Below are 27,095 nucleotides of genomic sequence, written 5' to 3'. Positions count from 1 at the left end.
ATCCACCCACTATCCATCCATCCATATATACATTCATCCATCATCCATCCATTCATCCATCCATTCATGCATTCATCTATCCATCCATCCATCTACCCATCCATCCATCTGTCCACCCATCCATCATCCATCCATCCATCTATCCATCCACCCATCCATCTATCCATCCATCACCCATCTTCCATCCACCCACCCACTGATTCTACATCCTGCATCCACTCCCCAAGAGCCACGCACTAAGTTGTATTAGTTTCCATGACAACAACATCCAAGTGTCACAGGCTGAGCAACTTAAACATCGGACCTTTATCCTCTCACAGTTCCGGAGGCTGGAAGTCCCGATCGGGGTGTGGGCAGGATTCGTTTCTTCTGAGTCTCTCTCCTTGGCTGATGGATGGCTGTCTTGTCCCTGTGTCCTCACATGGCCGTTCCTCTGTGTGTGTCTGTGTCCTGATCTCTTCTTATAAGGACACTAGGCAGATTAGATTAGGGCCCACCCAAGTGACCACATTTTCACTTAATTCCTTTGTACGGACCCCATCTCCAAAGACAGTCATATTCTGAGGCACTGGGGTTAGGACTTCAATGTACAAATTTGGGGGGACACATTCATCCCATAGCATATATCCTGGGGGCTGGGAGCGGGAGGACAGGGGAGTAGTGTGGCCCACACAGGGTTGTCCATTCAAATCTTCCTCCAGAAAGATTGACAGTGAAAACCAGGAGGTCAGCAGGCGTGGAGAGGATGGGCAGGACACCCCGGCCACAGGAGACCCCTCTGTGTGAGGGAGGGACGGAGACAGGGCACTGTGAGCGAGTGGCCTCTGTGGCTGGGCTGAGGCTGACCTGGGCCAGGCAGCCTGGGCCCGTCTGTGGGGAAATGTGGGCTGTGTCCTCTGTTCTCTGAGGGTGGCCTGCGCCCAGCCCACGGGACTGGGACTGGAACCCAGGCAGCCTGGTCAGAGTGGCGGCCATGAGGGATCGACTTTTCCCCACCCCCGAGCATGTCTCCCAGCTCATAGCACTCCTTCCCAGCCTGCATGCTGGTCTGTCTAACTGGGCATTTATCGGGCATTTACCGGTGCAGACCTGTACTTCCGTGTGTGTTTTGTGTTGGCAAGTGTGTGAGTTTCCCGTGGCCCCAGCCCCGCGGCTCAAACAGCGGCCTCACAGCCCTGCGTTTCCGGAGGCAGGGCCTGTGCACCGCCCTGGCTCAGGTCAGATGCAGGCAGGCCCTGCGCTCTGGCCGGCATGCGCTCCACAGGCTGCGGGCTGTCCTGGCCTGGCCAGCGGGCGCAGGGGCAGTGCTCGCTCTGGCCTCCCTCTGCAATGCCGCCAGCCTAGCAGCCCCACGCCTGCACCCTCTGTGTCCGAGCCGTCTGCCTCTCTCCTGGGCCCACCCACACAGTCTAGGACAGTGGTCGGCAAAGCGCGGCTCGCGAGCCACATGCAGCTCGCGAGCCGCGGTTTGCCGTTCTGTTGACTAATGAGTTTGCCGACCACGGACCTAGACTCTCAATTCCAATAATTACAGGCTGTTGTTGTTCCTTGTGATTAAGCCCCTATCCCAGTGGTTGGCAAACTCATTAGTCAAACTCACGCAGTTTGCCAACCACTGGTCTAGGATAATCTCAAGTTCTTGAACTTAATCTTAACCTGCAGTCTCGTTTGCACTTGGAGGCAACACTCCTGGGTCTCAGGGATCCGGGTTTAGATATACCTGCGGGCCATTATTCCACCTGGGTCACAGGGATCCGGGCCTAGATATACCTGCGGGCCATTATTCCACCTGCCCACAGTGAGACTCGTCATTTCCTGACGGGGATGATATCAGAATGAAACACTGTCTCCTAGCTAATGTTTCAGGCTGGTCTCAAAGTCTAAAGAGAGGCTTTCCTTGTTCCATTTAGATGCCACCCCATTTTATAACAGATCAGAGGTATTTGGGACAGCTCTGACCGATGAACCTGGGGCCACTCATCTCGTGCAGTTTGGAAGGGATGCGATTATAATCCACATGCCCTTCTGTCACTTTCGGAGCTCTCCCCCAGGGCCTCGGAGCTAGAGGAGGAGAGGGGACTCTTATCTTATCCTAATATATAAAAAGCCAGGGGCCGTCATGACCGAAACATCTGGACAGACCGAACAGCAGGCTGTGTGGGGCGGCCAGGCCAGCACGGGGGGCAGTTGGGGGTGACCAGGCTGGTGGAGGGGGGGCAGTTGGGGGTGACCAGGCTGGCAGGGAGGGCAGTTAGGGGTGACCAGGCTGACAGGGGGGGCAGTTAGGGGAGATCAGGCCGGCAGGCATGGGAAGTTGGGGGTGATCAGGCTGGCGGGGGGCAGTTGGGGGCGATCAGGAAGGCAGGCAGGTGAGCAGTTAGGAGCCAGCGGTCCCAGATTGTGAGAGGGATGTCCGACTGCAGGTGATTGGGCCTAAACTGGCAGTCAGACATCCCCCAAGGGGTCCCAGATTGGAGAGGGTGCAGGCTGGGCTGAAGGGACCTCCCCCCCGTGCACAAATTTCATGCACCAGGCCTCTAGTTATTAATAAGAATGCATCATTTTATTTAATCTTCACAACAACCTTCTGAGCAAGGCGCAATTACCTCTATTTTTAACAGATAAAGATACTGAGGGTCAGAGTGGTGAATGAGTCCAGTTTGGCTCCATGGCTGATAAGCGGAAGCAGCCAGCAGGCAGAGCTAGGTCCTTGTCTAGGGGAGCCACGTAGTCCTGGATGAGTGGGTCGCCGGGGTGGCCTTGGTAAGGGAGTGGCGATGGGCAGACCACGCAGGCTGTGCACACACTTCCCACGTGTCCCTGGTTTCTCTATGGAGGTACGGTCGGCACAGTAGAGACTGGGTGCTAGGTGCAAGCAGGTGGCAGGCAAGTCTTTGAGGTTCCTTTTCTCCCAGGGGCACCAGTAGCCAGGCTTTGGCTTTGGGTTTCCCACACTCACGTGCGCTTCCCCTCGTCACGTGGCTGTGGTCAGTGCGCCCTTCCAGGCTGGGTATACGTTGCACGTGACACAACCTTAGCATTTCCCCAGGAAAACAAAAAAGCCTTCACGCGCCTTTGCCGTCCCTGCCAGACAATTGGGCCACCTCCAACTTCTTCCTTTTGTAGTAATACAGATTATTTTAATTGCAGAAACTTTTTTTTTTTTTCCTGAGTTTAATCACGTCTACAGAAGAGATTCACAGGAATGTAACTCAGATGGGAGGCAACGGAGCAGGAGGTTAAAAGTGTCAGTTTGGGAATCAGACAGCCTGGGCTCCAAAATGCTGTGTGACCTTGGGCAGGTTGCCTGGCCTCTCTGATCTGCAGTTTCCTCCTGTGTGAAGAAGGGGGTCATGCAACCCACCTGTGGGCTGGCAAGGTGAAGATTCACTGAGGCAATGCAGGTGCTTGCTTCAGGCTCAGTTCCTTTATTTTATTTTTATTTCAAGAAAAACAATCTTAAATATAATGTTACATGCATAAACATTAATAGCTCAAGAAAATGATTTTAAATATAATAATGTTACATGCAATAAACATTAATATTTCAAGAAAAACGATCTTAAATATAATAATGTTACATGCAATAAACATTAATAGCTCAAGAAAATGATTTTAAATATAATAATGTTACATGCAATAAACATTAATATTTCAAGAAAAACGATCTTAAATATAATAATGTTACATGCAAGAAACATTAATAGCTCAAGAAAATGATTTTAAATATAATAATGTTACATGCAATAAACATTAATATTTCAAGAAAAACAATCTTAAGTATAATAATGTTACATGCAAGAAACATTAATAGCTCAAGAAAATGATTTTAAATATAATAATGTTACATGCAATAAACATTAATATTTCAAGAAAAACAATCTTAAATATAATAATGTTACATGCAAGAAACATTAATGGCTCGAGAAAATGATTTTAAATATAATAATGTTACATGCAATAAACATTAATATTTCAAGAAAAACGATCTTAAATATAATGTTACATGCAATAAACATTAATAGCTCGAGAAAATGATTTTAAATATAATAATGTTACATGCAATAAACATTAATATTTCAAGAAAAACGATCTTAAATATAATAATGTTACATGCAAGAAACATTAATAGCTCAAGAAAATGATTTTAAATATAATAATGTTACATGCAATAAACATTAATATTTCAAGAAAAACAATCTTAAATATAATAATGTTACATGCAATAAACATTAATAGCTCAAGAAAATGATTTTAAATATAATAATGTTACATGCAATAAACATTAATATTTCAAGAAAAACGATCTTAAATATAATAATGTTACATGCAAGAAACATTAATAGTTCAAGAAAAACGATCTTAAATATAATAATGTTACATGCAAGAAACATTAATGGCTCAAGAAAATGATTTTAAATATAATAATGTTACATGCAATAAACACCAATTATTCAAGGAAAACCATCTTAAATATAATACTATTATATGTATTAAACATTAATATTTCAAGAAAAAAGGATTTTAAGTATAATAATATCAAAACTGTACTAACACAGTATGATATCACAGAAGCTGTAGGAAATATTAAAAATCTGCAAACAACAGGATTACTTCTGTTATAGTCTAAACCAGTGGTCGGCAAACTCCTTAGTCAACAGAGCCAAATATCAACAGCACAACGATTGAAATTTCTTTTGAGAGCCACATTTTTTAAACTTAAACTTCTTCTAACGCCACTTCTTCAAAATAGACTCGCCCAGGCCGTGGTATTTTGTGGAAGAGCCACACTCCAGGGGCCAAAGAGCCGCATGTGGCTCGCGAGCCGCGGTTTGCCGACCACGGATCTAAACTATTTTCCCCCTCTGGCTCTATTTCTGTCCATCGTTTATGTTCATTGTGCTCCACAAGTGAGTGAGATCACGTGGCACCCACCCTTCTCCAGGCGCAGTTCTTCATCGGAGTCGCCGGACTCGGGGTTCCTGGCTTACAGATGAGGTTCCTATTCAGATTTCTGACGCATGGGCCTTCTTAGTGGAAAGAGGCCTTTGAAGTATGGTAGATCACCCCTAGAAAGATAACGTGTGACTGTTTTACAAAATGCAATTGTGTCCGAGGACGAAATGGGCCAAATAACCACAGAAAGGTGGTCGGTGCGTGTGCACACCTCCGGCCGAGTTTGCTGCGTCCGGTTCGGACTAAGCGCCGCCTGCTTCCCGCTGCAGAATCCAGGAGCTGGAGCGGTCGGAGCGGAAGCTCCTGCGGAAGGTGGACCGGCTGAGCGCCCGCGTGTGCCAGGAAAGGAGCGCCTCCCTCCGGGCCCAGGAGCAGCTGGAGGCGCTGCAGGGGGAGCTCGCCTGCCAGGTACGGGCCGCCTTCTCTCCAGCACCAGCCTCTTCCCATCGGGGTCCCCCCTGTGTTAGGATGTGGTCGCAGCTACAGCTGAGCAGAGACAGTGTGTATGGGGGCCTGGGAGCGCCCCGTGGGGCCTGGGTGAGGTCATGTGGAAAATGGGATCCCCTGCCCTGCCTGCCTGCCTCACAGGCTCCCGCGGGGACCGGCTGGGGTGGGGGGTGAGGGCGCGGGTGACCTGCGGGGGCTGTGCACTCACTGGGAGTTCTGGGCAGAGGCTCATTTCTGCGGCCTCCGTGCCTGTATCGGGGAGCCAGCTCTGGCCTAAGGACCGGGAGATGGCTGACCCCCGGTCACCGCCTGCGGGGCTGGAGTGCAGGTGGGGACCCAGATAGGAAACAAGGAACTCCCAGCTGGACGCTGGTGTCATGAGGGAGGTGCGGGCTCGGTGAGCAAGTGCATGGGGTGGGAGCTACGGAGAGCTGGGCCGGGAGAGTTGGGCCTTGCGGGCAGGGCATGCGAGGTGAGGCGTGGGCAAAGGCACGGAGGTCTGAGAGCCATACCAGGACCCGGCAGGGGGTGTGGGTGGGGAGAGGGAGTTGGTGAGACTGGAGGGCTCCCCAGGGGCCAGACCGCCAGGGTCACTGCGCGGACCCGATTCTGAAGGCGAGGGCGAGCAGGCGTTGGGGACTTGAGCAGGAGAGGCTCCGGGTCAGGGTTTGAGGGGTGTCATTCTAGTTGCAGGGAGAGAGAGATGGTGGGGGCTGGGGGACAAATCAGAGCAGGAGGCAGATGGCTGTGTGACCTAGGGCAAGTGACTTAACCTCCCCGGGCCTCCGTTTGCTCCTCTGTGAAATGGGGTGATATAGCACCAACACCCTCAGACCGTGATGTGGGTTAGGTGGGTTAACAGGTGTGAAACACTCACAGCAGTGGCCGCTTTTGTACTTAGTAGTGTTTATTGAAAGATTCCAGGGGAGGGATGATGCAGGCAGGAGGGCGGGCACGTGCAGGAAATACTGCGGAGGTAAAAACAACGGGAGCCGGAGGCAGATGCAGCGGCGCCCCAGGAGCCTCGGGGGCGCCCTGTCCTGGGTTGTGACGGGCAGCGCAGCGCAGCGCAGCGCGTGAGTGTCTGCTTGCAGGCTGCCAGCTGCCAGCGGGCTGTGCGATCAGTTCTGTGAGTCACAGCGGATTTACAGATAGGACCTCCCGTGCGGGAACAGTCAGAAACGCTCACAAAAGCTCATAACCGCGGGCTTAGGGAAGGCGTTCAGTCACGTTGAAAGGGGTCTTTGCGATGCGGGCGGGGTAGGGGGGAGGAGGGTCACGCGAGGGGTGATTTCCCCTTCTATTGAAAGACAGGCGCAGAAAGTCGACTTCATTACCCTGCTTGGCTTGTGGCACGTCACCAGCAGTGTCCCAAGAGAAGTTTTTGTGTGTGTGTGTGTGTGTTTTTAAAAAATACGTTTTTATTGATTTTTAAAGAGAGAGGAAGGGAGAGGGAGATAGAAACATTGAGGAGAGAGAATCATCGATCGGCTGCCTCCTGCACGCCCCCTGCTGGGGATCGAGTCTGCAAGTGGTCCACGCTCGACCACGGAGCCACACCAGCGGGGCCCAAGAGGCGTTTTTAATACAAAACACAGGGGTGTGTGCGAGTCCATCACAGATCCCTGTGGAAGATACACTAATGCGCATTTCTGAGCCGTGCCTCCAGGATATGTAAGATTTCCCAGGTGAATCAGATTCAGCCCTGTAATCAGAGATGCTCACGGTGTGGTGGGGAGACGGGGCGCCAGGGCGACAGCCAGGGAGATAGCGTGGGTCGTGGCAAGGCCACGGACCTGAGTTCTGTAGACACTAAGGCCCCCCCCCCATCCCTATTCTGGCCTCAGGACACCTGCACGCTCCTGGGAAGCCCCTGTCAGGACCCCATTCCCAGGGGCGGCGTGGGCGGTCAGTGATGAGGGGCTTGCTCAGGGTCCCTAGGTGACCCCCTGGCCCAGCTACCTCCCAGCCTGGACCTCTGCCTCTGGCTCTCTCCCCGACACCTGTGCATTTGGAGCAGGTGCTGTAGGGGTGCGGGCTCGAGCCTGATACTGGCCCAACGGCGGTTTCGTGCTGTGGTCAGCGTTCCAGGCAGCGTGTAGGTGCGCCATGGACGCCTCGTTTCTGTAGTGACCTGTGGTCACTCTGAAAGCCCAGATAGGCAGTCCTGTCAGGGCGACAGAGCACCCAGCACCACCGGTGACAGGGTTCACACCGTGGGGCACCCCCGGAGCTTCCTCACGGGGAATTGTCTCCAGGTGTGCCTGCCCCGCGGCCCTCCCGCATCTCCCTAACACGCGCCAGACCATGCCTGCGGGCTGCTGCCCCGCTCCTCCCCCGGTGCTCGCTGGGTAACTGTCCCCGCACCACTCGGCTCCGGTGCAGGATGTAAGGGAGGGGGCGCCGGAAAACTCACTAACTGAGATAAATAGTGTTTTGATGCGACATTTTAATGTAAAAATATTCTCCGATGAACAAAACACCGAAGTTTAAAGACAGGCTCGCTGTGCGCCCCGTGGGCCCGGGCCTGCATCCTGACGCCTCACCCACCGCCACCTGTAGGTTCTGGAGCAGGAGCGCGCGGCCCGGCGGCAGCGGTGGCGGCTGCAGCGGCTGCGGGAGCAGCTGCGGCACAAAGACGAGGCGCTGGGGCAGCGGACGGCGGCCCTGGAGCGCTGCCGGCGGACCCAGCGGCGCGAGCTGGGCCTGGTGCGCGAGCAGGAGCGGGCCCTGCGGGCGCAGGTGCAGCGGCTGCAGCGGGACGTGCGGTGCCTCTGCCGCGCCGCGGGCCTCCTGCTGGCCGAGCTGGACACCCCGGCCCTGGGCAGCACTCCACCCCCGGGCCCCGCCGGCCCACAGGCCCCGGCCGGCCCCCAGCGCGACCCCGAGGAAGCCGCGGAGGTGCGCGCCCTGCAGGCGAGGGCCGAGCGTGGCGAGCGGGAGCGGGACGAGGCAGCGCGCCGGCTGCGGGAGCAGCACGCCACGCAGCGCCAGCTCCTGGGGCAGCTGGAGGACCTCCGCTGCTGCATCTACGGGCTGAAGCTGTCGGAGATCGGCCTGCAGAGCCAGGTGGAGGACCTCGCCGAGCAGAACCGGCGCCTGCGCGAGGAGCTGCGAGCCCAGGCCCCGGGGGAGCGAGTGCGCAGCGCGCCCCCTGCTGGCCACGGGAGCCTGGTAAGTGGCGGCAGCCCGGGGCAGGAGTGACTGCTCTTCTCTCACTTTCTGGTACAGACACTTGGTTACGTCACTGACCACTGACTCGCCCATTCTCCAGTCTTCCTCTTCATCCACCCAGCCAACCCCACCAGCCCCTTCGGTCCACCCTTCATTCCGGGCAGTACCTACCCACCCATCTACCCAGCCAGTGCTCACCCACCCACCCATTCATCCACCTGTCCACCCATCCATGTGTCTCCCATGAGCCATCATCTCACTCACCCTACCGTCTGCTTCCCACCGCTGTCCAGGCAGCCAACCAGCCACCCTTCATCCCGCATTGTCTGATCCCTGCTGTCCATCCACCCATGGCCAACATCTAATGACCCAGCCGCGTGCCAGGCCCTGGGCTGGCTGAGCTCCTGGGCGTGCGGTATTCTGTAGCTCTCATGTGCTGTGAGTGTCCCCCGGCCCCCGCTCCCTGAGACAGCAGTCACCTCCTTTTGGCCTCCCTCACCGCACCGAAGGCGGTGACGGTCCCGGCGTGGCCTGCCGTGTGCATCTGCCTTCCCCCTCATGAGACTGTGAGCTCCTCGAGGGCAGGCCCAGGTCTGATGGGGTTGCAGGCGCCCAGCAGCAGGGGGAAGCACATGGGGCGGACCTTCCGGCTCTCCTGTTTGCTAGCGGGGTGACCTCGGGCAGGTTTCTGACGCTCTGGAGGCGAGGGCAGAGGCCATTGCTTAGTCACGTGACTGACGGAAAGGTAAAAGCTTACGTGTGATCTATCCTGCCCTGTGCTTGGCATCCTATGGGCGCTGTTTCATTGAACGCGCGTGACGACGGAGGCAGGCGCTGTGAGCAGCCTCACTTCACCCCGGAGGCTGAGGCTCGGAGGTCGTGCACTGACCTGTGGTCACGCAATAGTCCGAGTCCCGAGCGCTGTCCGCTCCACACTCACCTGCCTCCGCGAAGAGAGCTGGTTCAGCTCCCTCCCGGGGCCCCGGGGCCCCGCTTCTCCGCTTCTCTCCAGCGGGTCAGTTTGCATTGAAGGAAAAGTCAGTGAGCAACCGTAGCTCAAGCGACGTTGCTCATTAAAAAAAAAAAAAAAGAAAAAAAAATCAAATGTATCTTCCGACCGGACCATCTATTCAGAGGAACTGGGACTTTAAACGCGCGCGTTGCTCAGCGTGATGCGGTGTATCCTGCCGGGATTGTTTCTAATGAGAGTTTCTCCGTGGTCTGTTTTATCTTTTTACTTTATCCTCCTCCTGTCCCCGGGCCACGTGTCCTGCTCGCTCTCCCTTCGTGGTGTTCGTGGATAAAAGGAAAACTGTACGTTCTAACATTGGCACCTGACTGTAATTTTGGAAAATAAATCGTGTTTAGATGGAAATGGTCACTTAGAATCCTTTCTGTAATTTTCCTAAACATCGGACGATCCTTTACGCTGTGGGCTTCAGTCCTCATTCGCCCAATCTACCTCCGCCTACACTGCGACGCACTCCTTCTTTCCCTAAGAGGAAGGGTGAGTACCTAAATAGGTAAGAGACCTGACATTTTGGACATTTCGTGTTCCCTTTTAACCCTTAGAACAGCCTGGGAGTCAGGCTGTCACCCCACTGGACAGATGGAGAAACGGAAACCCGGGATGTTAAGTGAATTGGCCATGGGCACTCAGCTACCAGGTATCAGGGCCAGGAGGGGACATGGGCCGGATCGGAGCCCTCACTCCAGGCCAGGGGTCCTCACACTTTTTAAACAGGGGGCCGGTTCACTGTCCCTCAGACCGTGGGAGGGCCGGACTATAGTTTAAAAAAAAAACTATGAACAAATTCCTATGCGCACTGCGGGCCCGGGACGAGTCGGCTGCTAAGCAGGACAGGCAGCGGCACCCGGCGGGCTGGATAAATGTCCTCGGCGGGCCGCATGTGGCCCGCGGGCCGTAGTTTGAGGACCCCTGCTCCAGGCTGTGCCCGTGCCTGGAGATGCCAGGCCAAGGATGGCTCTTGAGGACCGTGGGGCAGCGTTGGCCGGATTCGGTAGCCGTGTGCCACCAGCCCACCAGCCCCTTGTCAGCGTGCACCTGTGACCGCGATGTCTCGCCCGTTATCATTTAAAGGTCCCCACACCCCAGGCTCTGGCTCTCGGGCTTTGCTGGATACTGCGGAGCAGTTGAAATTCTCTTGAAAGTTCCCTAAATGGCCATAAAGTGCGGTCCCAGCCAGCCTGCCTCTAGAAGGAAAAAGCCGGCCCCTCGCCAGGCGGGAGTGGAGGGAGCAGCAGAGGCTGCCGTGTAGGGACCGCAGGCTAGAGAACGCGAACCTTCAACACTGGAGCTGCGAACTGGGCGAGCGGTGTGCAGGGCGGAGGCGGGGAACCCCGCGTGGACGGCAGCTCTGCCTCTTGGCGCCGTGGTACCTGTGGGCAGGTTACTGAACTTCCTGGGCCTCCGTGTCCCCATATGTGAACCGGGAATGACCCGGGACCTGCTTCCTTGTCGGTTGGTGAGGATGAGACGAGAGGTTGGGAGAAGGCCCTTAGCCCTGTGCTGGTGCATCGTGGGTGGGCAGTCAGACTCAGTTCCAGTGCCATCTTTGTCACCACCACCATCACCATCTTCACCATCATCTCTTCCTGGGCTTGTGTGGTCCCGGGGAAGCTGGGTGGACGCACCCACACTACGCACATGATAGCTGCCCCGCCCTGTCCCGAGGGCTGCCCCTAGACTGGACAAGTCCAATGTGACTTATTGGTCTCCACTGGTGGGCGGGACCCTGGGGAGTAAGACGAGACCCCTACCCACACGGGGCCGGGGGGGGGGGAGACAAGACCGCCTGGTAAAGGGGTGGGGGCAGAGGAAGGGGCCCGCCAGCCCCCAGTCCGGAGGGGAGGGTGGCCTGCGATTTTAAAATTAAAATGCTCTAGCCCCGTGGTCGGCAAACTGCGGCTCATGAGCCACATGCGGCTCTTTGGCCCCTGGAGTGTGGCTCTTCCACAAAATACCACGGCCTGGGCGAGTCTATTCTGAAGAAGTGGCGTTAGAAGAAGTTTAAGTTTAAAAAATTTGGCTCTCCAAAGAAATTTCAATCGTTGTCCTGTTGATATTTGGCTCTGTGGACGAATGAGTTTGCTGACCACTACTCTAGCCTATTGATAAGGAAACTGCAAAGCCAGCCACTGCCCTCGGGGTCTGGGTCTGGAATGTGTGAGCGTGGCCGTGGCCGTGGCCATGGCTGTGGCCGTGGCGGCCATGGCCGTGCACCTGTGAGGTCGGCCTCGGAACCAGAGAGCAGTGCACATGCGCGATTCTCCAGAGCCGAGGGGCGTTGCCAAAGGGGCGGGACCCGGGGGCTGAGGGCCCGGCAGGTCCTCGTCTGGGGCCTTTCTCCGGAGAACCCTGTAGTCTGTCTTCCTGCTCCCCTGGCCCGCAGCGCCTCGGGGCCATGGAACCTCCTGCCCACAGCACCTGAGGCCCCCGCTGCTCTGGCTGAGCTCCAGGCCGTGCCCAGCCCTCCCCTGCCCCGCCCGCACCCTGCGCCCCTGCGCCCCTGCGCCCCTGCGCCCCTGCGCCCCTGCCTGCACCCCTTCTCCGTGTCTAGGAGCCTCCGTTGCCCCCTCCCCAGGCCGCCCCCTACATCCCTGCTACCTTCTCCCCATTGGGTGGGAAGGTCATTTCCTCTAAGAAGACTCCCTGACCTCACAGCAGCTCCTTCTCCCCTTGGTGCCCCATGATGCCATGACCCTCCTCCGGTGGCCCCAGTTCTCCCTGGGACAGGCCTGGCCACCTCTCCTCCACCACTCGCCTTCTTCCCCGTCACCAGCTAGGGCCCATTCGGCCCTAAATCCCGGTGCCAGCCACGGCTGTAAAACACCTGGTCGGCCAGCAGGTGACTCGCCTGGGAGGGCTGGGGAGGCGCTCCTGCTCGGGGAATAAGGGATCGTAAGGAGATGCTTGCACCACGGCCCCTGGGAAACGGAACCTTCTAGCTGAAGGGACCGCCGCGGGGCCATGCTGGCTGTGACGTACAGGAACGGGAAGCTGGGGCGGGGCTAGCCCAGGGCCGTGTGCATCGGGCAGAAAACCGTTACAGAAGCTGGCATATTGCTCGCCTGCTGCATGCCTGGCCCAGTACTGCATTCCCTTCAAGGACCCGCAGATTCCTGGTCCTCACTTTGCAGACGAGGAAACTGAGGCAGGGGGCAAGGTCGCTCACCCAAGGAAGCGGCGAGGTGCGCGCTTCGCCGCCGCCCTGGCAGCTGTTGGCGGCGTCTGACGTGCTCTGGGCGACACGGCGAGAGTCACGGGGAAGGCAGTCATTATGGGAAGATAACTTATTCGCTTCATATTTTAAAAGTAATTTCCCGGCTAGAACTCCATGGACGCTGGCAGGTAGCTACAGGGATCAGTGTCCTTGTCCCCGGACCCGCGGTCCGCGGAGGCAAGGCCTTGCCCGGGTCACGCACTCTGCAGTTTCTAGCGGCAGGCGGTCCGAGCCCCGGTCCCGGAAGGACGGGCCACTCCCAGGACAAACCCAGGCCTGGGAGGAGCTTGGGGAGGTGTTTCTGCTCAGGGTCCCGGGTGAAAGGAAATTAAAAAGGACTGTGGTTTGCCCGGCCGGTGTAACTCAGTGGTTGAGCAACGACCTATGAACCAGGAGGTCACAGTTCAATTCCCGGTCAGGGCACACGCCCGGGTTGCAGACTGGGATTCCCAGTGTGGGGCGTGCAGGAGGCAGCGATGATGCTCTCTCATCATTGGTATTTCTATCCCTCTCTCCCTCTCCCTTCCTCTCTGAAAGCAATAAAAATATATTTTTTTAAAAAGGACTGTGGTTTGCCAGATAAGCAGGGCCCATTGCAGATCCCACCCCCCCCCCCATTCTTTTTAGCAAGTGTGCACTGGCACTGCCAGTTGCCGGGCACTGGGCTGGCGAGGTGACCCGACCTGGCCTTCCAAGCTTACCGGGGAGACAGACGCAGGTGGTAATTGGTGGCCGTGGCCTGGCCCGGAGGGTAGCAGGGAGGCTGACGCCAGGAGATTAAGTCACAATATTTAATTTGCCAGCGTCGGGCTGTTATTTTAGAGCTGAGACCATGTTCCAGGTGACAGCAGCATCAGGAATGCTGGGCGCTCTGCCAGCCTCTCTGCCCCGCAGTGTGAGTAGAGCGACCCCTTGTGGCCGTGACCGGAATCTTTCATTGTTTAGGGAGTCCTGGCCTGCGACCGCCAGCGTTTGGGCAGAAATGCTATTTCACCTTTGGCCCTCACGCCCCGCAGCAAGCAGGGGGTGGGGGGGGGGGGTGGGGGTGCTTTGAAACACCGTGTCGATAGTGCTAGAACTAACACCCAGGCGGAAGCTGTGACCCTACAACTGATGTAAAAGGCCAGATGCCAGGCCAGTCACCTTACGCAGAAGGTCAGTCCAGGTCCGTCAGTTAGGATTACAGATAGGCCCAACCTCGAGACTGCATTCAATTCTGTACGTTTCTCAGACGTTACAAGAACCTCAGCACGTTTCCTCGTTGGTGTGCGTTGGGAACAACCTGAATGTCCCACGGGGCCTGACGACGTGAAGGCAGGCCTTATCTCGGGGACTACCAGGCAGCGCGAAACACCGCGTCGCAGGAGAACTTGCGAGGAGACGGTCCTTCAAACACATCACAGGAAAAGCACAGAACCGGAGCCGGCGCCCTGGAGACAGAGCCTCCTGGCTTTGGGAAGATGTAACCGTGTCTGCACCGAACAAGCCCAGCGGGACACAGTCTCGCACATGAACGCTGGGTCTGGATGTCACGGAGTTCCTTGGTTTCTTCCTTTTGCTTATCTTTCAAAGTAAAGTGAAAGCGAAAAGCATGCACAGTGACAGGCCAATGCTCCCGTGAGTGGGGACGGCAGGAAGGGTGGACAAGACGGAACGGAGAGGTGCGGGAAGGGGAGAGAGCCTGGGTCCAGGTCAGAGCCCCGAGCTCCGTCCTGTCCTCCCACGGTGTGCGCTGTGTGACCTGGACAAGCCACTCGCCCTCTCTGAGAATCGATTTCATCGCTTGTGAAATGAAAGGGGTGTAGCATCGTCTTTTTGGATGCCCTCCACTGGAGGAGAGGTGCCCGCAGCAGGTAGCAGGGTACAAGGCTGTGAGGCAGGAGGGAGAGGGTCTGTGGGGGGAGCAGAGATGGGGTGGGAGTAGCGGACCAAGCCGGGTGGGGGTGGGCTTCTCCTTCAGCGCAGCGGGAAGCATGGGAGGTTGGAAACGGGAGAGATGCCTGCCCCGTTTCCAGTTCAGTGGGGTGCTGGGAGGTGAGCGTGTGGAAGGGAGGGGCTGAGACTGAGGTGTGTGTGTGGGGGGGGGGGGCTGCCCAGCAAGCAGCAGGCTATGAGCACCCTCCCCCAGGAGTTACGTGCCAGCCAGGCAGAAGGAACAGCAGACGCAGGCGCGCAGAGGCAGGCCAGCCAGGGCCGGGTGGGGAGGCGGCTGGGGGAGAGGCCACTGTGAGTGGGAGCCAGGGCCAGGGTGAGGAGTGTCCGTCAGCCCGTGACCCCATGGCGGCCTCCAGGGCCTGTCTCAGCGCTGGCGCCTAAGGGAGCCGAGGCGGCTCCGAGCAGGAGGCCCAGGTAGGGGTTGATGCAGGGTCTGCTGGGAGCAGGGCGGCACCCGGGGGACAGGGGAGAGGGGAGGGGCATTACCTGATCACTTCCGTTCCTCTCACCTGGAACAACCCCTGGCACATCGTAGGAACGTGGTAAATGTTTGCCCACAGATGCACTAGGGAACCTGAGACACCTGCCTGTCTGCAGGGTCTGCCTCCGCATCCGGCTGTCACACATGCGTCAAGCACCTACTGTGTGCTAGGCCAGTGGTCGGCAAACGGCGGCTCGTGAGCCACATGCAGCTCTTTGGCCCCTTGAGTGTGGCTCTTCCACAGAATACCACGGCCTGGGCGAGTCTATTTTGAAGAAGTGACATTAGAAGAAGTTTAAGTTTAAAAAATGTGGCTCTCCAAAGAAATTTCAGTCGCTGTACTGTTGATATTTGGCTCTGTGGACTAGTGAGTTTGCCGACCACTGTGCTAGGCTAAGGAGAGGGTGCAGACCGGATGGAGCCAAGTTCCCCTCCAGAAGGACCTCAAGGTCTGGTGTGGGCAGAGGGTCAGCAGACAGCACCGTTAGAACGGGTTAGGAGTAGCCCGGGGCATTTGCACGTGGGTGGTGGTCAGAGCTGAGTCTTCTGCGGCCCCACGCCCCCCCTGCAGCCGGGAGAAGGCGCTGTGTTACAGTGCCCTGCAGGGGCGCCTTGCTGCACACCCGCCCGGCTTGGGGAGAGGCCGAGGGCAGGGGCACCGCCCAAGGGCATAGGCTGTAGCATTTGGACTTGTTGGCATTTGAGGGACGGGACTGCCCAGAGCCACTGGTGGAACACAGCGGGAACAGGAGGGAGAAGAGACCGGAGCCCAGAGGCGGCCTGGCTGGCAGACAAGCCCCTAGTTGTCTGTGGAGTGGAGCCTGGGCGCTAACAGGAGGCAGTTAGGGCTGTAGGGCCAGGAGCCAGGACAGGCTACACGGGACAGGCTACATGGGACAGGGCTACACGGGACAGGGCTACACGGGACAGGCTGCACGGGACAGGCTACACGGGACAGGGCTGCATGGGACAGGCTACACGGGACAGGCTACACGGGACAGGGCTGCATGGGACAGGGCTGCACGGGACAGGGCCGCACGGGACAGGGCTGCATGGGACAGGGCTGTACGGGACAGGCTACACGGGACAGGCTACACGGGACAGGGCTGCATGGGACAGGCTACACGGGACAGGCTACACGGGACAGGGCTGCATGGGACAGGCTTCACGGGACAGGGCCGCACGGGACAGGGCTGCACGGGACAGGGCTGTACGGGACAGGCTACACGGGACAGGGCTGCATGGGACAGGCTGCACGGGACAGGGCCACATGGGACAGGGCCGCACGGGACAGGGCCACATGGGACAGGGCCGCATGGGACAGGCTACACGGGACAGGGCCGCATGGGACAGGGCCGCACGGGACAGGGCCGCACGGGACAGGGCCACATGGGACAGGGCCGCATGGGACAGGGCCGCATGGGACAGGGCCGCATGGGACAGGGCCGCACGGGACAGGGCCGCATGGGACAGGCTACATGGGACAGGGCTGCACGGGACAGGGCTGCACGGGACAGGCTACACGGGACAGGCTACACGGGACAGGGCTGCATGGGACAGGCTGCACGGGACAGGGCCGCATGGGACAGGCTACACGGGACAGGGCTGCATGGGACAGGCTGCACGGGACAGGGCCGCATGGGACAGGGCCGCACGGGACAGGGCTGCACGGGACAGGGCTGCATGGGACAGGCTGCAAGGGACAGGGCTGCACGGGACAGGGCTGCACGGGACATCCTGCACGGGACAGGGCTGCACGGGACAGACTGCACGGGACAGGGCCGCATGGGACAGGGCTGCACGGGACAGGGCCGCACGGGACAGGGCCGCATGGGACAGGCCGCATGGGACAGGCTGCACGGGACAGGGCTGCACGGGACAGGGCTGTACGGGACAGGGCTGCACGGGACAGGGCTGCACGGGACAGGCTGCACGGGACAGGGCTGCATGGGACAGGGCTGTATAGGACAGGCTACACGGGACAGGCTGCACGGGACAGGGCTGCAGGCCTCTGCTCCCTGAGCTTCAGTTTCCCCTGGGTTCCCACTGCATCCATTGGGAGGGACGCACGGGGACCGGCTTGGATGAACACTCAGCTCTCGATTCCGTGTCTTCCTGAAGGACGCCTGGGGCCATGTCCAGGACGAGTGGCTGCTCCTGCCCTGGGAGGAGGCGCTGGAGGCCTGCGGACGCCCAGACTGGCAGACACCTCCCCACCCTGACGGGGCCCCGGGACCACGCGCCTCCGCAGGTATGTGGGAGCCACGGTGCATGGAGCATGGGCGTCTGTGTGGACACCCACCTTCGGGCTAGCTCACTTACATCACCCTGAGGATGCAGGGGTGGCCGTCCCGACTGCAGACAGGAAGCGGGCTCAGAGAGGTGGCGACCCTGCTCAGTGTCACACGGCTGGTGAAGGGGTCGGAGCCCCTGCGCGCAGTGGATCTGCATCTGGCACGCAGTGCCCATGACACGCGTGCCAGCACGGGCCAGGCAGGGCCCCTCAGGCGATTGTCCCCCCTGAAGGCCGAGCTCTTCTGTCCCCACTCCCACCCCAGTGACCGCCCGGCCTGGGAGCTGCTGGCCTTAGCAGCCCCTGTCCCCACCTTGTCCCCAACGGGAACCACGTCCCTGATGACAGGCTCAGCCATGGCTCCCAGGGTCCCTGCTGCACACGCGCTGCTCCCGGGAGCCCCAGAGACACCCGTCCCCTGGGTGTCTGTGGTTTCTGCACAGTCCCCCAGGCCAGGTGCGGCGTGCACAGGAGGGGTCCTATATCCCCATCAGCCCCTCACCCCAAGGCCCACTTCCCCTCCTGTCCCCTTTCCGGGGAGCTGCGCTGACCAGCAAACAAGGTCAAAGTCGTCCTTGGAAGGCACGGGTCTGCCTGCAGGGAGCCCAGGAGCCGGCTCCTTGGCCCGCACACCAGCCGTGGGGGCTGGAGGTGGGATGGCGGCCCCTGTGGCCCGCAAGGAGGCCGGGAGGAAGGTGGTGTGGGTTGTGTCACCTTCACGAGCTCTGTGGTTAGAACTGGCTGCCAGACGCAGACCCACTGCGCGCAGGGACGGTCGCTTCCCATCTCTGAGCCGCTGGTTCCTCACCCGGAGGGCGATAGTGATCACCAGGCCTTCGGGATGTGAAGGGTGTGAGTCAGAGGGCAGTGCCATCAGTCCTGGCAGCAGGGCCAGGGCCACTGGCGACAATCCTGGGCAGGGTCCTAGGAGGGTCTTTCTAACCCCGGGGTCCTGTCCCTCCTCAGGCCAGCCGGCCGAGGCGCCCTGCACCTGGGGTGGCGTCGAGGCTGGACGAGGCCCCTCGGAGCTGGTGCCCGGCCTGGAGACTGCAGCTGGGCTCCTGGGAGAGCTGGTGGTTCCTGACCATGGACGGGTAAGGCGGAGGCCTCCCGTGTGCCCAGGTGCCAACTGGGTCTGATCAGCCCCTGCATGTGCCCTCTGGTGCTCAGCGGGAGGTGGGAGGAGCAGGTAAAGACCCCCAGCTGTGTGCCAGGCCCAGCTGCCACCTGTCATGCCTCATCCCATGGAAACTTCCGACCAGCTGTGAGGCAGGAGCCACGCCCCTGTTCTGCAGAGGAGGGCTCTGGGACCCCAAGAGCTGTGATTCCCCAAGGCCACACAGCCCTGGGCTGGACCCGAGCTCTGGCTCTGCAGCCCACACTCCGCCCATCTGTCCCCCGAGGGTCAGGAGCCGGCCCCCCTCCCTGCCCACCCCCCCGCCCTGTCTGGCTCGCTTTGAGGCCCAGCGTTTCCTGCAAATGAAGGGCAGAGGCACGTGAGCAGAGCTCAGGCCGCTCTGCCTGGCTGGTTCTGGGCTCAGCAGAGGGTCTTCCCTGCTTCTTCCTTCCTTCACGCCTGCCCCGAGGTGCTGTGTGTGTGTGTATGTGTACGTGCATGCATGTGTACGTGTGCATAGGGCATGTGTGTGCATGTGCACGTGTGTGTGCATGTGCGGGCACACCCTAAGCCACCCTGTGGGGTTGGGAGAAACTGGCCCCTGGCTCCATCCAGGCAGAAGGATGGAGTTAGACAGGAGGACAGGGATGGGCGGTGCAGGGGCGTGGGTGGGAAGACTGGCCAGCCCGTGGGCAGGGTGGCCGTGGTCACATGTGAGCCCAAGGGCCCCTCCCTCCCTGCAGGCCGAGGCCCAGCCCAGGCTGGGTCAGTTCTGTGAGTGGGGCCAGTCCTCCTCTCTGGAAAATGAACTGAATCCTATGTAATAAAGAGGTAATATGCAAATTGACCATCACTCCAACACATAAGATGGCCACCCCCATGTGGACACAAGATGGCCGCCACAAGATGGCCGGCAGGGGAGGGCAGTTGTGGGTGATCAGGCCTTGCAGGGGAGGGCAGTTGAGGGCAACCAGGCTGGCAGGGGAGGGCAGTTAGGGGTGACCAGGCTGGCAGGGGAGCAGTTAGGCATTGATCAGGGGAGGGCAGTTAGAGGTGACCAGGCTGGCAGGGGAGGGCAGTTAGGGGCAACCAGGCCGGCAGGGGAGTGGTTAGGCGTCGATCAGGTTGGCAGGGAAGTGGTTAGGGAGTGATCAGGCTGGCAGGCAGAAGCAGTTAGGGGCAATCAGGCAGGCAGGCAGGCAAGCAGTTGGGAGCCAGCAGTCCTGGATTGTGAGAGGGATGTCTGACTGCCTGTTTAGGCCCGATCCCGGTGGGGTCCCAGATTGGAGAGGCTGCAGGCTGGGCTGAGGGACACAGCCCCTCGTGCACGAATTTTGTGCACCAGGCTTCTAGTAAAGACTATAAAATGCAGTTGAAGGTATCTATGGAGCACCTATGTGCCCGGCACTCTTCCAGGCCAGGGCCCCTGCCTGGGAAGCAGTCTAGACCCCGCCGCCCCCAGAACCTTCCGGACGCCGCCCTGTTCTGCATCCTTACTGTGCAGTACGGCAGCCACAAAGCACAGGGGGCTGCGCACTCGACACAGGCCCTGGGACCGCAGAACCGAGGGCTGACTCTCATTGCGTTTCCCACCGGAAAAGCCCCGAAGGCCCGTGGCCACCGGTCCGGACAGGGCGGGGCGATGGAGGACTTGCACCCTCGCACACAGACGAACGGGGTGGGTGCCATGCAGGAAGAAAGCGGCTTCAGTGGCAGGGAGAGGGCGTGCTCGGGGAGCCTTTCTGAGGAAGCACCTTGTGCGGTGAGATGAACGGAGCGAGGGGTGAGCCAGGAGGGCTCTGGGCGAGGGACATTCTGGGCAGAGGACACAGCGGGTGCAAAGGCCCTGGGGTGCGTTCGGGAGGCCTATGTGGCTGGTGAGGAAGAGGACGTGAGGAGACGGGGTAGAGGGGGGGTACGTGGCAGCGGGGGCTGATTCCCACCTCTCGTCTCTTCCCTCCTAGCCTGCCCCGGCTGAGCACGCCCTGCACGGACAGACTCTCCTCCTGCTCTGTGGCTGCCCCTCGGGGCAGAGCGCCAACGCCTCCCTCCTCCCCGCGGAGCTGGCCTGGATCTCCGCGCAGAGGCCAGCAGCCACAGCGGCCCAGGAGTCCCTCCTCCTGGTGCAGACGTCCGTGCTCCCTCCCTGGGGGCCCGCCGATGGCCCCGCTGCCCTGCTGCTCCAGGCCGTGTTTCCAGAACCCCAGATCCAACAGGGGCTGGATGCTGGGCCCCTGCCTGGCCCCCTAGCCGTGGGACAGTCTTGCTGGAACCACCCCCCGACAAGGAACCACGGTGCCCGCCTCTGCCGGGAGACCCCACAGACTCCACACCACCCCTTTCCTGCGACAGGGCCCGGCAATCGGAGCGGCCCGTGGGAGGAGGGAAGAGGAGCTGCGGAGTGGATTGCCGAGGCGTGGGGGGCGAGCAGGGTGCGGGGCAGGAAGGAGGAAGACCTCGGGGACAGGTGCCAGCGGCGTCAGGAAGGCCAGGAGGACCGGAGCGTGCAGGACGGTGCTGGCGCCCTGGGAGGCCTCCCCCCACCTCTTCCGCAGGGGGAGGCCGCCATGTCCACCGAGGGCCCCTCGTCCCTGGGCAGGAGGCAGCGGGCTGAAGGGCATGTATGGGGCCTCCTAGGAGGGTTCCCATGGGAGGAGGAGGAGGAGAAGGAGGAGGAGGAGGAGGAGGAAGAAGAGGCCTCCGCAGCCTCCTCCTTCAGGGCTCACGGTGCCAAAGGGCCGTCTCCACCCGGCGCTCAGCTCCCCGCAGAGGACGGGGCCGCCAGGAGCCCCCAGGGCCACGAGGACAGCCCCGCGTGGGCTGTAACTGCCCTGCTGCTGCTGGAGGAACGCCCCGGGGCTGGGGGGCCCGGCCAGGAGGAGAAGCCGCTGTGTCTGGAAGGATCCAGCGTGGGCGCCAAGGAATGGGAGGTGGAGGAAACCCTCTTCCTCGGGGGAGAGGGCGGTTTGCTGCCGCCGCCCACATGGGCCTTCTCGCCCGAGGGAGCCCAACCCACCAGGCCCCCGAGGCCCCCGAGGCCCCCACGCCAAGGACAGGACGGGTCTGCGCTCACAATAGACGCGTTCGCAGAGGAGATGGAGGCCTGCTTCCAGCAGCTGTCGGTCCTGAGGCGTGGGAGCGGGGGAGAGGACAGGAGCTTTGCCGGGAGAAGGCGCAGTGGCCGGGAGCACGCAGAGGTTTTGGAGAAGGAAGCAGGCCCCAAGGAGAGGCGTGAAGACATGAGGCCAGGAGAGACCGAGGCCCTGGGAACCGGCCAAGTTCTCCCAGGGGTGGGGCCTGATTTGGGGGACCTGCGCCCCGGCCCGGGGGGGCCCTCGGAGCTGGGCCAGAGCCCCCGTCCGCCACCAAGAGCCCTGGAGCGAACCAGGAGACGGTTCCATCAGCTGGTCTCCGGACTGAAGGAGGAGAGGAGCCGAGTGTTACAGGACAACGCCCGCCTTCAGCGAGACCAAGAGAGATGCCATGGAAGGATCCGGGCCCTCCGGACGCAGAGCGAGAGGCAGGCGAGCAAGGTCTCCGCGCTCGAGCGGGACAACAGCGAGCTGCTGGGCGACATCTCCCGCTTGCGGAGGGAGCTGGACCAGTACCTGCAGCTCCTGGCCGACCTGGAAGACTGCAACGGGAGGAGCTACCGCAGGATCTCCGAGCTGGAAGAGGAAAACGAAAACCTGCGGCGGGGCCTGGGCCGGCTCCAGACGGCCGTGTCCGCGGGCGCCCGGCGGTGCCGGGGCCTCATGCAGAACGCCGCCCAGGAGAACCGGGAGCTCAAGGCGCTGATCTCGGAGCTCGGGCTGGGCTACAAAGAGCTGGTCAAGGAGGTGGTGCTGGGAATAGAGGACATGATCGGGGCCCTTCGCGGGGAGAACGCGCACCTTCTGCACAGGATCCGGGTCCTGGAGAGGGAGGTCGCCCTGGGGGTGAGCTCAGATGCGGGGCGTCCGGGGGGAGCAGAGCAGCGCCCCCAGGGGAAAAGCCAGGTGGCGGTGGACCAGGTGGGCGCTGTGGACAAGGTGGGCGCTGTGGACAGGGCGGTGCAGGCAAGTCCGCCATCAGAGCCGCTGACTGCGGGAGCCCCCGGGCCACCCTTGGAGAAGGACACGGGTCGGCCCGGAGAGAAGATGGGCCCTTCCTCGGGCACAGAGAGTCCCGGGCACGGAGCCGAGGCGGCCACGCCTTCGCTGGTCGGGAGAAGGGCCGGTGTGTCCGGTGCCCTGCCGGGAGACATCCACGGGATGGGCGTGAAAGAGGCCGAGTTGGGGGAAGAGGAGGAAGGACCGCGGCGTTCTGCGGGCCCAGGGCCAGCGCTGACGCCCCTGGGCAGCAGCCACCAGGTAGGTTGACCCTGCGTAGCTGCCTCGTCTCCTCTTGTTAATGTTCTAGACTGCTGCCCACCCCCTCACGCATGCCACCCCCCCTCCCGCAGCTCGGAGAGGAGGCACAGCCGCCACGGCCATTGACCCGGTCAGAAAACACAGGCCCCGGGGAGTCAGTGCGCGGTGTCTCAGGCTAACCGGAGCGTCCAGCCGGCCACAGAGCCGCGCGCACCGCGTCTTCGGCATTCCCTCGTGACATGGACAGCTGCTCCTGGCGTGGTCCAAGGGAGCACAGCCACAGAGATACAGACTGAATTTTATATAGAAAAATAGCCCTAGCCAGTGTTGCTCAGTGGGTAGAGCGTCAGCCTGCAGACTGAAGGGTCCTGGGTTTGATTGTGGTCAAGGGCACGTGCCTGGTTTGCGGGCTCGATCCCCAGTAGGGGGCGTGCAGGAGGCAGCCGGTCCATGATTCTCTCTCATCATTGATGTTTCTATCTCTCCCTCTCCCTCTCCCTCCCCGTTCCTCTCTGAAATCAATAAAAATATATATAAATAAAGGAAATAAACATAGATTATGTGGGCATGCGTGTATGTATGTGCACGCCTGGGTGTCTGCATAAATGCTCTTAAAAATAAAAATGTAGACTCCAGGCCACTGGGGGCAGCAGCAACCCAATTACTTAACCACAGTTCCCACGGCCTCCCTCTCCCTCCCGCCCCCTGAAATCCCCTGCGACACCCTGGGAAAGCTGCTGGCGTTGGACCCACAGTGTGAGGGACTACTTTGCACGGGTTTAATAAAACTGTTTAGCCCGGCCACATGGCTCACCTATGAACCAGGAGATCAGGGTTCGATTCCCGGTCAGGGCATATCCCTGACTCCACAGGCTCCACAGCCAATCAATGATTCTCTCTCATCATTGATGTTTCTCTCTCTCTCTCTTTCTCTCTCTCCCCCTCTCTGAAATCAATAAAAATCTGTAGTTTTAAAAGAAAGCTGTTTAAAATGCAGTAGCTTCTGTTTTTCTATAAATGCGCTGTGAAGCGTCCCTGTAATGAGCCTCTCACAGTTGGGTTTGACCATGAAAGTCCACTCACCACCCTGTGCTTCAGGACAATGGTGACCGACCGGAAGCTTTAAATCGGACTCCGAAATGCCGCGCTGCTTCCCACGCTTTTGACAATACAGGCGAAAGAGATTTTTTTTGAAAACAATGTTTTAAGATGTTATTGTCAGACCTCAGTTTCCCAGACCTGCACCCGACACCCTCCCTGGAGAAGCCCAGCACGGCCACACACTCACACCCATGTGAGCACGCGATACCGTCGTCATGACCCACGCGTTTCTTCCCCTTTGCTCTGTGCTCTTACACACGTGCTCATAGGATTAGGAGTGATTTCTGCTCCTTTACCTTCTCAAAGTTTTTAACTGTTAGGAAAACATAAGCAGAAAAAAGCTTGCCCTGCCCGCTGTTGCCCAATGGTTAGAGCACGGGCCCGAGCACTAAAGGGGCTCGGGTTTGATTCCCGGTCACGGGCACCTACCTCGGTTGCGGGTTCGATCCCCAGTCCCAGGTGGGGCATGTCCGGGAGGCAACCAGGAGATGTGTCTGTCTCACATCGTTGTGTGTGTGTCTCTCTCTTTCCCTTCCCTTCCCCTCTCTCTGAAAATCAACGGAAACATTCTTCTCGGGGGAGGATCAATGACAAAAAATGCATTTGCGAAGGCAAATTACTTGGGAGGTAAGCTAAGCCTGCCACTGAGTCTGTGTCCCGCAGCCCCAGGACGCCGAGGCCGAGGCCGAGACCCCAGAGGAGGCCCTCCGGCTGCGTGTCCGGCGGCTCCACCACCAGGTGCTGACGCTGCAGTGCCAGCTCAGGGACCAGGCGTCTGCGGGCCAGCAGCTGCAGGCGGCCTGCGACCAGGCCCTCCGTCGCCGGGACCAGCTCCAGGGCCAGGTAGGTGGGCAAGGCGGCCTCTCTCATGAACCGGGGACCCCACCCTCCGGGAAGTTTTGAGAACGGAAAAAGGAACCAGGTCAGATCTCACTGGCCATTTCCAGCAACTGGTTAGTATTTATTAGATTTACAAAGTACAGGGCAGCATAGAGAGAAAACCTCCATGCAGCTCACCTGTCCATTCTAAAAGAACACAGATCCTGTGGCGTCAGACCAGTTCAGGGACCTGTCTGTGTGGCGGAGACGTAAACCTACACAGGTGATAAACTGTATAGAGCCTGGTACACAGACACAGATACACACAGACACACAGATAGACACACACACACAAACACACGTACACACACAGAGACATACACATATACACAGACACAGAGAGACAGACATACACACACACACAGACAGACACAGACACATAGACACTCACAGACACAAACACACACACATACACATACACACAGAGACACAGAGACATACACATATACACAGACACAGATACACAGACAGAGATACACAGACAGACACAGACACAAACACACAGAGACAGAGAGACACACATGGACACAGACACACACAGACACACACACACACATACAAATACACACACAGAGACACATACACATATACACAGACACAGATACACAGACATACACACATAGACACAAACACACAGAGACAGAGAGACACACACAGACACAGACACACACAGATACACACAAACACACAGACACACAGACACATACACACACAGAGACACAGAGACATACACAGATACACAAACAGACATACACACACAGACACACAGACAGACACACACACACAGACACAAACACAGAGAGAGAGACAGACACAGACACACATACACACACACATATACACATACACACAGAGAGACACATAGACATACACATATACACAGACACAGATACACAGACAGACACACACACACAGACACAAACACACAGAGACAGACAGACACACACAGACACACATAGACACACACAGACACACACAGAGACAGAGACACACACACACACACACACACACAAACACAAGCAAACTGGGAAAGCCTGAATGAAGCTGGTGGAGTGTATCAATATACTGGAACTGACATTATTTGGTGGCAAATGCTCCCTTCAGGGGAAACCAGCGACATATCCGGGGGACGCTGCACCACTTCTTCCAGCTGCATGTAAAGCTGTAATTATCTCGATTTTTAAAACGTGCTTCTTGGAGACTCATAGATCTTCTTTGGAGAAAGTCTGTTCAGACCCTCTGTGCATTTTGTAGTTGCCTTTTGCTGTTGTTGAGCTGTAAGAATTGGTTGTAAGTCCTGGATACAAGTCCCTTGTTCGGTATCTGATTTGGAAATGTCTTCCCTCATCTGTTGTCTTTTCACTTTCTTCTTGTTGACTTTGTGACCGGAAACAGCCGGTACACAGCTCACGGCAACGGAGTCAGGCCGTTTCCTAAACCGAAGCAGAGAGAAGGCTTAACCCACGCCCGCCCATCACCGGGTGCCTCTCAGTGTCAGTCCGCTAGGAGCTGGCCTTTTACTCTGAGTTTATCCAGAAAGGAGCCAAAATACATGTACAGTGGTCACTGGTCTGCAGGTAAAGAAGCAGGAACAATATGCATTTTCAAAATAAGGATTAGTTAATAAGTTATGTTTCAGCCTCAAGATGAAATAATAGGCAGGATAGTAAAAGAAGGTGATCCATTTGTGTTGACATGGAAATAACACCATGACATTAAATCAAATGAAAAAACCAAGATGAGCCCTAGCCGGTCTGGCTCAGTGGAAAGAGCGTCGGCCTGTGGACTGAAGGGTCCCGGGTTCGATTCTGGTCAAGAGCACATGCCCGGGTTGCAGGCTCTGTTCCCACTGTGGAGCGTGCAGGAGGCAGCCGATCAAGGTGTTTCTCTCACATCGATGTTTCTCTGTCTTTCCCTCTCTCTTCCACTCTCTAAAAACCAATGGAAAAATGTCCTTGGGTGAGGATTAACAATAACAGCAACAAACCAAACAAACAAAACAACAAAACGAAAACCAGATGGAAGGCATTCTGCATGTAGCTTCATATCCACCCCACACATTCTACTCCAGGCATGTGCTTAGGGATCAGAGGTGGGGAGGAGAGGAAGGACTTTT

At 58.4% G+C, this 27,095-nt stretch overlaps 1 protein-coding gene across 1 annotated transcript in view; it reads left to right on the top strand.

Annotated features, from left to right (window-relative positions):
• The window catches only part of LOC308242243 (uncharacterized protein C4orf50), a 46,437-nt gene that overhangs the window by 6,316 nt on the left and 13,026 nt on the right, over positions 1-27,095 (top strand). Inside the window, exons 3-9 of the mRNA XM_080656166.1 lie at positions 5,226-5,364; positions 7,966-8,577; positions 17,359-17,488; positions 18,497-18,624; positions 20,612-21,161; positions 21,384-22,999; positions 24,764-24,943. Of these exons, the coding sequence (XP_080512292.1) occupies positions 5,226-5,364; positions 7,966-8,577; positions 17,359-17,488; positions 18,497-18,624; positions 20,612-21,161; positions 21,384-22,999; positions 24,764-24,943 (3,355 nt within the window). The remainder of the gene's footprint in view (positions 1-5,225; positions 5,365-7,965; positions 8,578-17,358; positions 17,489-18,496; positions 18,625-20,611; positions 21,162-21,383; positions 23,000-24,763; positions 24,944-27,095) is intronic.

Source organism: Plecotus auritus, assembly GCF_963455305.1.
Source record: "Plecotus auritus genome assembly, chromosome: 1".
Classification (NCBI taxonomy): domain Eukaryota; kingdom Metazoa; phylum Chordata; class Mammalia; order Chiroptera; family Vespertilionidae; genus Plecotus; species Plecotus auritus.
The sequence above is the reverse complement of the archived record's forward strand: the minus strand, read 5'-3'. Positions and strand labels throughout refer to the sequence as shown.